Source organism: Nanorana parkeri, unplaced genomic scaffold (genome assembly GCF_000935625.1).
Source record: "Nanorana parkeri isolate BGI_ZX_2015 unplaced genomic scaffold, ASM93562v1 scaffold1242, whole genome shotgun sequence".
In the NCBI taxonomy this organism is placed as follows: domain Eukaryota; kingdom Metazoa; phylum Chordata; class Amphibia; order Anura; family Dicroglossidae; genus Nanorana; species Nanorana parkeri.
The window spans coordinates 146,782-157,742 of record NW_017307510.1 but is presented as its reverse complement, the minus strand read 5'-3'; the positions used below and the strand labels follow the sequence as shown (position 1 = coordinate 157,742).

Genomic DNA, 10,961 nt, shown 5'->3' with positions numbered 1-10,961 from the left:
CACTAATCCAGCACGTTATTATTCTGAGTTGCTCCACTCAATATGGCCGCCGCTTGAGTGGGGCAACTCAGAATAATAACGTGCTGGATTAGTGGGATCCTAGTTCATTTTATGACTTCATTGCTGTGCTGTATGTGTATAGGCCAATGCCTTGGCTGGCGCTCGTGCAGAACAAGTTTCTTGGGCAAACCTCTTAGTTGTAACGAAACCGGAAGTCAGGCGGTCGCAGAACTCGATAAGTTCTCGGTGTCGACAGATCACTGGCCCAAGTGTCTCCGCTGGCTAACGAAGGGAAGGAGTCCGGTGACGTCACGGACATCGACGTCACCGGACTCCTCTCCCCTTCCCTTCGTTAGCCGACGGAGCCACTTGGGGAAGGGGGGAGGAGTCCGGTGATGTCCGTGACGTCACCGGATCTCTGACGGGACTCCCGGAAGCCGGCGCAGAGGTGAGTGTTTTCATTATTGATCAAAAGAATTTTAATCGATCCAAAATTTTAGCGATTAATCGGGTAATTAATCGTTAATTTCCGCAGCCCTATAAAAAATAAAAACCGCAGTGGTGATTAAATACCAACAAAAGAAAGCTCTATCTGTCCCCAAAAAATGGTATAAAATTAATTTCAGTACAGCGTTGCATGACGGAATAAACGTCAGTCAAAGTACCGCAGCGCTGAACACTGAAAAATGGCCGGGACGGGAAGGGGGTGTAACACCGCGGACTTCCAACTGGTAATGGTAGCCTTGGACATGAGACTAAAGGGCCTTTGGGCTTGTGCTGATGGCAAACACAACATGCTTTCAGGTGCATTCTGCTTTCAGTTTGAGATGCTTCAGAGTTCATTGAGAGGAGTATTTGACCTAAACCTTAAAGTAGGAAGATCCGACCTCTGTTCATTCTCTGGAGAAGAATTGTGGCATACCCATGCGGGACTTGTTCCTCCTTGCACGCATGTCTCTGCACTGAGCACACAGTCCTGGTGCTGGCTGTAGGTTGCAGACCACCTATAGAAGACCTATGACCTATATTAGGATATAATCATCCTGGGTAAGCATCTAGTCCTCTGACAATGTAGGACTATATATGCTCTGTCCCCTGTAAGGCCCCCCAGATCCCCCCTGTAACAGGTGTCTGGTTCCCTGGATCTTATCCACCAGTGACCGGTTTCTCTGGCCCGGAATGCGGTAAACATGGCTGACTTTCTAAGGTCTGACACGGGAGGCATGCAGGGCGTGAGTGAGAACTGCCAGTGACCCCCTCGGTTCAGGAATGACGACAGACACGGCAGGGATGGTATCTCCTTCCGTGTCTTGTGATAAACATGTTTTCTTCTTCACCTTCTGTGTGTGAGAACCGGCTCTGCACGAAGGAGACACCAAACAAAAGAGCAGCTACTGCTCCCTACTGTCCTTTCTCATGGTAACTCCTTCCTTCCCTGTGATCACTGGAAATCTTCAGCCCTCTGCATCCAAAAATATCCTGCAGAGCTCATTAACCGACACATTCTGATAGTCAGATTGTTTTATTGTTGTCTGCAGCCTTTGGTATATCAGGAAGGTTAAACTTCCAGAGAGTAGCAGTATCTGTAGTGAAGCTGATTCTTTAGCCGTCTGGTGCTGCTTTCATATACACATGATGTGCATGCTGAGAGCTAATAACCCTCCACATGTATATGAAGTATCGGAATGTAAACAGGGAACAGAAAGAGTGTACCATGGGAAAAAGGGATGACTATGGCTTCTTGTCAAGGTTCATCTATAGATGGATACAGTAGGCAGATACATGAATACAGTAGGTGGATAGGTAGATACAGTAGGTGGATGCAGTAGGTGGAGGCAGTAGGTGGATAGGTGGAGGCAGTAGGTGGATAGGTGGAGGCAGTAGGTGGATAGGTGGAGGCAGTAGGTGAATAGGTGGATGCAGTAGGTGGATAGGTGGATGCAGTAGGTGGATGCAGTAGGTGGATAGGTGGATGCAGTAGGTGGATAGGTGGATGCAGTAGGTGGATAGGTGGATGCAGTAGGTGGATAGGTGGATGCAGTAGGTGGAAGCAGTAGGTGGATGCAGTAGGTGGATAGGTGGATGCAGTAGGTGAATAGGTGGAGGCAGTAGGTGAATAGGTGGAGGCAGTAGGTGGATAGGTGGAGGCAGTAGGTGGATAGGTGGAGGCAGTAGGTGGATAGGTGGAGGCAGTAGGTGGATAGAGGAGGAACTAGGGTGTCCTGCACAGAGCTCTGGGGTAAACCCTACTGAACACCTTCTGAGCTGAGTGTTGGGTAGAGAGTCGGTACCCTAGTGGTGGATTGTCTTCTCCTTTTTGTTGGGTAGGGATGGTGAAATGCTCATTATTATACGTTCTCCTCTGTATACAGTGCGTCCTGTCCTTTGTCTGCATGTAGTGTGCGGATGACGGCGGATCGCCCCCTCAGTGTGTACAGAGTTCAGGGATTTCATTATCCGGAAGCAGCTGGTTTCTGGCTGACGCTGGAACATGTGCCGCTGCTAAAGATGAGCTGATAATTCAGCCGGGTGACAGCCTTGGGGGCCCGGACAAGTCCGGCTGTGCAAGGGCCTTTAACCCTTTCATCACCGCGTCCTACCTGAGGGTCTTATGACATCATCCGGTCCCTGCGTACAGCACTTGTAACCCCTTTTATCACCGATCTGTACAGAGGGACTGGTATGACATCATCTGGTCCGCTGTACAGGGTATTTAACCCCTTCATACAGAGGAACTTGTATAATATTGGGCCCTCTGTGCTTAGCCTTTAACCCCTTCATCACCCCCTCATACAGAGGAACTTGTATAATATTGGGCCCTCTGTGCTTAGCCTTTAACCCCTTCATCACCCCCTCATACAGAGGAACTTGTATAATATTGGGCCCACTGTGCTTAGCCTTTAACCCCTTCATCACCCCCTCATACAGAGGAACTTGTATAATATTGGGCCCTCTGTGCTTAGCCTTTAACTCCTTCATCATATTGGGCCCTCTGTGCTTGGCCTTTAACTCCTTCATCACCTCCTCATACAGAGGAACTTGTATAATATTGGTTCCTCTGTGCTTAGCCTTTAACCCCTTCATCATATTGGGCCCTCTGTGCTTGGCCTTTAACTCCATCACCTCCTCATACAGAGGAACTTGTATAATATTGGTTCCTCTGTGCTTAGCCTTTAACCCCTTCATCATATTGGGCCCTCTGTGCTTGGCCTTTAACTCCTTCATCACCTCCTCGTACAGAGGAACTTGTATAATATTGGTTCCTCTGTGCTTAGCCTTTAACCCCTTCATCACCCCCTCATACAGAGGAACTTGTATAATATTGGTTCCTCTGTGCTTAGCCTTCAACCCCTTCATCACCCCCTCATACAGAGGAACTTGTATAATATTGGGCCCTCTGTGCTTGGCCTTTAACTCCATCACCCCCTCATACAGAGGAACTTGTATAATATTGGGCCCTCTGTACTTCCTCTTCCTCCAGGTGGAAAACCACTTGGTGGTTTCACTCGACAACACGGCATTAAAATTGGCATATATGGAGAGTGTTCTTTTCCTTTTCCCTTTTCCCTTTCTCCCCCCCACACGGCCCTGCACGCTACAAGACTTCTCCCCTTTTTAAATTACACCCTACACATATGGCGGTGTCTACATAACCGTTAGGGTAATTTAACCACCTATATGCTGATTCGTTTTTTATATATGGTATGTGGGTATATCTATATATTCGATTACATATATCACCTTATAGAAAGACGTTAAGATTACATTCGTTGTTTAACCCAATGGGTAACATGGTGTTTAATCGGTAGATCCACATCTTCTCCTGCTGTTGGAGAATCGTATCAAAATCTCCTCTACGGGGTGAAATATTTAATGAATAGATGATCTTGACTTTTAGTCCGTCGGGGACCCCTTTGTGGTGTTCTAAAAAAGGTAGTCTAAAAAACCCCTTCATCACCTCCTCATACAGAGGAACTTGTATAATATTGGGCCCTCTGTGCTTGGCCTTTAACCCCTTCATCACCTCTTCCTACCAGAGGGACTGTTATGACATCATCTAGTCCTCTGTACAGGGTATTTAACCCCTTCATACAGGGTGAACTTGTATGATATCATCGGGCCCTCTGTACTGAACCCTTTAACCCCTTTATCAGCTCTGTAACTGAATATTTCCTGATATTTAGTCATCTAAAACACCCCTTTAGCTCTTTCTGTAAGGAAAAGCCACATTTGTACGAGTCAGTCTGTGTCTTCCGACTGCTGTAACCCGATAGCATTTGAAAGGCTGAGCACGCTCTCTCCCACTTTTGTTGCATCAAGTCACGCTGACCTCCACGTGGCATGGAACGTTTGTGCCATACCTGCCACTCATATGAATTGCTGCCAAAGTGACACGGACAATAGAGGTCTGCACAGGGCCACAATTCAGCTCCAACAATCGGCCATTAATGTGATCATAGTACACTGGGTAAACGTCCTCACCAACGGCCTACAAATACGTCGTTCCTGAAGTGATAGGCAGGTGCCCAGCTTAGAGGGTGGCCATGCCAGAACGGGCAAGGTTGGGGTGGTTTGGGCATGGAGGGGGGTAGGTTTGCAGGCACGGTGGCGAGTGCAGGAGTAGGGGGGAGTTTTGGATCAGGGTCTTGGGTGTAAAAGGGGGTGCACTTCCAGCAGGCATAGCGGGGATGGGGGGCAGCTTTGATGTCCTCACCAACAGCCTACAAGTACGTCCTTGCTGAGGTGATAGGCGGGTGCCCAGCTTAGACCAACTGTGCCATTCCTCTGTTAGGGAAGGATCGTGATATTCCTTCCGGCCCCCCAGACGTCCATCGGGCCTTAGAGCTCTGAGGACCAATGAGTGGAAAGCAAGTCACATGACTCAATCACGGTCCTAATGACAGATAACGCATCCAGTGCAGTTAGTGAATTGATCTTATTGGATGGTGCGATCCCCTCTCTGCTCCCATAGCAGTACATGGCTGTAACTGGAGGAAAGGTCAGCCTGCTCCTCCGGATATGGCCCTGACTCCGCTTCCCTTACCACTCATAGGATCTGTATAGCATGTTACCTATAGGTGGGTCACCAAGAATGACAGCAAGCAAGACTTCGGCGCTGATGGGTGAACTCGGCACATTAAAGGTGTTCACTCTTCTTTGCATTAAAGCAGAATGGGGCCCTAGACAAGGAGGCAGTTTTGGCCCCCCATTCCTTGATAAGGACTACAGTCAAACTAAGGACAAAGAAGCCACCCCGGCTGCATTGTCTGGACTGGCATGGCCCCATCAGACACCTACTGCCCACAAATACATCCTCCCTGGTAAAGTGACAGGCCGGTGCTCAGATTAGACCAGGAGTAGGCAACCTCGGCACTCCAGCTGTGATGAAACTCCAAATCCCATCCTGTCTCTGCCTCAGGGAGTCATGCCTGTGGCCATTAGTGCTGCAGTGCCTCATGGGACAGTCGTTGTAGCATGGCCCCCAGGACAGCTACGGGGGCCCTAGAGCTCTGACAGAGGAATAGAGCTGATCAGCGTGGCCGCATTTCTGTAGGCTGTTGCCATGCACAGCAGCGGCCTTAAAAGGTGATACTCAGCGGCATGCATATCGGGGTGCCAGCAGTCACTGATTCATTCACAGGTACAATAAAGAGTTCCGCCTGGTCCCATGCCCACCTGGACTCTCTGGTAGGGTCTTCACTGTGGCTGATGATAGGAGGAGAGAACAGAGCGAGCAGAGGAATGACCTCATAAGCCTGATGATAGGAGGAGAGAACAGAGCGAGCAGAGGAATGACCTCATAAGCCTGATGATAGGAGGAGAGAACAGAGGAATGACCTCATAAGCCTGATGATAGGAGGAGAGAACAGAGCGAGCAGAGGAATGACCTCATAAGCCCGATGATAGGAGGAGAGAACAGAGCCAGCAGAGGAATGACCTCATAAGCCTAATGATAGGAGGAGAGAACAGAGGAATGACCTCATAAGCCTGATGATAGGAGGAGAGAACAGAGCGAGCAGAGGAATGACCTCATAAGCCTGATGATAGGAGGAGAGAACAGAGCGAGCAGAGGAATGACCTCATAAGCCCGATGATAGGAGGAGAGAACAGAGCCAGCAGAGGAATGACCTCATAAGCCTGATGATAGGAGGAGAGAACAGAGGAATGACCTCATAAGCCTGATGAAAAATGTAATTTTTGTGTGTTTCCTCTTTTTTTTTTTTTCAGGCTGATGGGGAGACTTCAGTCACTAAAGGAATTCCTTTTCGCCGGCGAATGCGTCAGACGCCCAAAATCAACGCCGACGATGTGCCAGAGAAAGAGGCCAAGCGCATTGCGAGGATATTTGCTGCGCAGTTCTCCAACAAGTAGAGTCTTTGTCTGTTCTCCGCAATGTCACCCCAGAATGGTGTGTGTGTGTGTGTGTGTGTCCCTGTCATAGGAAGGAGGGGCTGTCTGAGCGACTTCTGAAGATGCTGAGACCCGGCTGTTACCCACAATGACCTCATAATCGGAACAAGATCAGGAAAGTCAGAGACTGAAAGTATTGAAGTGAGAGTTGGCATGGCAGCCAAGCAACTAGCATTTCCAGAAGAGAAGGTAGCCTGTGATTGAGCTAAAAGACCCGAGAGGCCGAGCCGGGTATTGAATATAATGCAGATGTTGCTCAACCTCACAGCGGCCATATTGGAAAGCAAAACGGCTGTTGGAGTCCCTGATTGATATCGGAAAGCAGTGGGTGTGCCCATTGAGTCAACTTGCCTACATCCACCCAATGGGGGGCTTCCTTCACTACCTAGTGAGTTGCTGTCCCGAAGCCATATGCAGGATGGGAATCTAGACTTTACTGGATGCATGCTTGTTCCAGATCAGTGGCCTCACCAAGTAGTAAACCCTTATTAGGAGCCTGCACCTCTAAAAACCAGTCTTCACTGACTGCTCCCATATTCCTGTCCTCTCAGGTTCCCGCTGAAGCCGACCTTAAGCAAAAGCAAAATCAATCAGTCCATCATAACAAGGAGATCCTGGTGCTCTTTGGTTCTAGATCATGTGACTTAACGCCACAGCTCCCCTTGCTCTGGGGAGTCAAATTCGGCACATTCTTCTGTCAGACTGAATGGCCACAGTGCTGAGATCTGTGGCAAATGGCTGCAGAACACGTAACCTAGTACCGAGCGCAGGTTACATCACCTGGTGCCGAGTCCAGATCATGTGACTTCGTGCCGAGCGCAGGTTACCTCACCAGTGCCAAGTCCAGATCATGTGACTCTGTGCCGAGTTCAGGTCATGTGACTAGGTGCCAAGTTCAGGTCATGTGGCCCTCTGGCCAGCGCAGGTTACATCACCCATTGCCGAGTACAGGTCATGTGGCCTCGTGCCAAGCGCAGGTTACATCCACTGGTGCCGAGTCCAGGTCATGCGACCTCGTGCCGAGCGCAGGTTACATCCCCTGGTGCCGAGTCCAGGTCATGTGAGCTTGTGCCGAGCGCAGGTTACATCCCCTGGTGCCGAGTCCAGGTCATGTGACCTTGTGCCGAGCGCAGGTTACATCCCCTGGTGCCGAGTCCAGGTCATGTGACCTCGTGCCAAGCGCAGGTTACATCACCTGGTGCCGAGTCCAGGTCATGTCACCGAACAATACTTAATTGCCGAATCGCCTACTTGCTGCAGACCGTGATGTTTTTTAATACCCCATCCCACCGTGTCCCTAAAAGTGTACAGTAGAGCGGTCTGTGCATTCCACACTCTCTTCCCCGCAGTTCAGTGTAGAGGAAGCTTTGGCCGAGGGCCATGAGGAACTTCAATCTCCGGTCTGTATCTACGGCCCACCTACAGTGATCCTGGTGGTCTCCAGCCATGTAATCCTCATCCGCCACCAGCTGCCAGGGTACCTGTGGCCTTGTACCTCGTTGCATCACCGCCACATGCTTGCAACTTGTTACCTGGACACAGAGGGGACATTCCAGGTGACCCCAGCTCACACTCTTTACGGTTCCAGGGACGCCGATGTCTGTAATCTGGAATGCTGACCTTGCATTTATAGGGACTACCTCATCGGGGTCCCACTCGGCTCCATTAGATGAGGCCAAGTCCCCCTAACCTATTATCGAGGGTCCCTACTGCAGTCACACAAGACCAATGTGTGGCCAATTCCTCGCCAATACTGGCCTCGGAGCGCGTTCCCGCATCCTCCCCTGCAGGGTCGTCCTGTCTAATGACTCCCCAATTGTTCAAAGTGAACGGAAACATTGACATCGGCTGGACAGCTTTCTTTCCTGACTTCTGAGACGTGTTTCAGACCTATGCGATACAACAAATGACCCGTGTGCCACGTGTGGTCCCCCTAGCGTCCAATTCTCCCGTTACCGGCCTGACTTACACTGGTTGCTATGGGTTACCGCACGCGCCACTTGATCTTTGCACCGCTACATTCGATAAGCTGTTTTTTTCTATTCTTGGACCTGCACTGTGTGATGTTGTACAATATATGTTTTTAATATTTGTATTATACGTATTTAAGGAAGTTTCTGTCTCTAAATTATTTTTATATGTTTTATGCGAAATGATGAATAATTTATTTTCAGGACGAGTTATAATAAAATGTTTGTTTACTAGAAATGACATTTGGAATTTATTTATATAGGACGCGGGGGGTCATAAATATCTGAACGAGGAAGAAAAGTGCTCTCAGGGTATTCTGTATAAAGGGATCTGCACACCGGCTTTGATGCCTCAAATGGACATGGAGTCGCTCGCTCAGCTCCGCCCCCATTTCAGAGAACGCTTTGCTTTTTTTTGTGTGGATAGAAGGCTTTCTGTGATTGGACGAGGAAAAGGCGGATGATGTCATGATCGTCACCTTGTCCTATCAGAGAATACCTTGTCGGCGGTACAGACCAGGTGACTGCCTGTGTGCAGATGGGAAGCCGCTGGAGCCGCAGTCGGAAGATGGCGGTAATTGGTATGTCATGGAAACGGAAAGGTTTTATATAAAAATGTCATTATTAGGGATATACTGATACCGAATATTTGGGCGAGTACCCGTACTCGCCCAAACACTCCGATACTGGAACTTCCGGTCAGAGGCAGGGAGATGACTGCCTTCCAGCTTCCTGATTAACCTGGGAAGCCAGCTCCCTGCTGATTGGCCTGGAAGCCGGCTTCCCAGCCAATCGGCATGGAGCCAGTCAAACAGCATTGAACCGGCTTCCTGGCCAATCAGGAAGCTGGGGAAGTGGGTAATGACCTGCCTCCCGACTTCCTGATTGGCCGGGAAGCGGGCTTCCTGGCCACTCAGTAATGACCCAGCCAAACAGCATTGAGCCGGCCAATCAGGAAGCTGGGCAGCTGGGTAATGACCCGACTCTCGGCTTCCTGATTGGCTGGGAAGCTGGCTCCATGCTTATGGGCTGGGATGCCAATCAGCATTGAGTCAGCCAATGCTGATTGGCTGGGAAAACGACTTCCCGTACAAACAGCATGGAGCTGGCTTCCTGATTGTCCGGGAAGCCGGCTCTATGCTACCGGAAGTACCGGTATCGGTGAGTACCAAAATATAAATACCGGTACTTGTACTCGATACCGAAAAAACGGTATCGGTGCATCCCTGATCATTAGCATGTTGATGGGGAGGAAGCAGGGAAGGGAAAAGATAAACAGATGAAACGTCTGCGTTGTCAGGCTTTGTCCTTTCACACTTTGTAATTGGCGTCTGTTGGATGATTAGTTGCCATGGTTACTTCCTGTGCCGTTAGTAAATAGCCGGAGCGACTAATGGACATAGCGTCTCGCTGTCGGTGTGCCAGATACATGTGATGCCATGGCTGCCAAGACCAAACGCCGACCTTTATCCCAGTAACATCAGACCCCCCCCAGCATGACCCTATCAGGAGCTCCACCATTAATGGACCGCCTCACATCATTGGAATATTCCGGGCTCTTCTGAGAACTGTACGCGTCCCTCAGTGACGGAAAGACTCTGTACTGTAAGAGGTGGAGAGACATCAGACGTGCAGGCCGTGTTATAACAGGACTTGTCTTTTACCCTTACAGACTATAAGGGGTGATTACTGAACAAGGACGACCAATCAGGATTCAGCTTTAATCCTCTGAGACTATAACACAAGGAATCTCATTGGTCACATCGTCCCCCCCAGCGCAGTTATGTCACGGAGAAATTGCTGTGATGACGGGATTCTGGTCTCCACTGGCACGGCGAGAAGTTTGCAGATTCAGCAAGATGCTCACATACACAGAACCGTCATAGCCGTGACCTGTGTGAATGTGGAAGTGCAGACGGGGACACAAAGTCACTGTGTAGGCCAAAGTATAACTACCCCCTTCCCCAGAGCCCATGACGGGTCATCGCAGAGCTCAACTGCCTTCAGCTGCCACCCTGGTGATTATTGATAATGGGGCATTCTTCCTCATACTCTATACACTGTGCTGCCCGTTACATATCCCTGAACCAAGTGCAAGTCTTGCGGGTGCGGGTGTCCCCGCTCGGACACAGACAGGATCCATCCTGTCGGCGTACGAGTACGGACACCCGCAGGACCTGCACTTGGGGTGAGCGTAGGGCGGCGTACGGCCACGTAGTCCCATAGAGAAGGATTGAGGCTGCGTACTAATCACACGCAGCACCTGTCCTTCCCGGGAGATGCTTGGTTCGGCCCTGCATGCACCACGGAGCTGTACGTGCCGACCTTTCCTCGTGTGAATCAGGGCTAAAGGAGCGCTTAGATAGGTGAGAGGAGAACCACGAGAGAGCAGAGTCTTATAGGCCCAGTGAGTGGAGTTTTTGGAGGAGGAGCAGATGGTCAACAGTGTCAAAAGAAGCAGAAAGTCTAATAGCAAGAGTAACGGGTAGTGGGGAGTCAGAGTAAGGGGTAGCGGGGCGTCAGAGTAAGGGGTAGCGGGGGGTCAGAGTAAGGGGTAGCGGGGGGTCAGAGTAAGGGGTA

The 10,961-nt window shown here is 50.0% G+C and overlaps 1 protein-coding gene across 1 annotated transcript in view; it reads left to right on the top strand.

Annotated features, from left to right (window-relative positions):
• The window catches only part of C2CD3 (C2 calcium dependent domain containing 3), a 66,215-nt gene extending 59,818 nt beyond the window's left edge, over positions 1-6,397 (top strand). The window contains exon 35 of the mRNA XM_018568775.1: positions 6,229-6,397. Within this exon, the coding sequence (XP_018424277.1) occupies positions 6,229-6,372 (144 nt within the window). The 3' untranslated portion in view covers positions 6,373-6,397. The remainder of the gene's footprint in view (positions 1-6,228) is intronic.
• Positions 6,398-10,961: the final 4,564 nt, after the last annotated feature.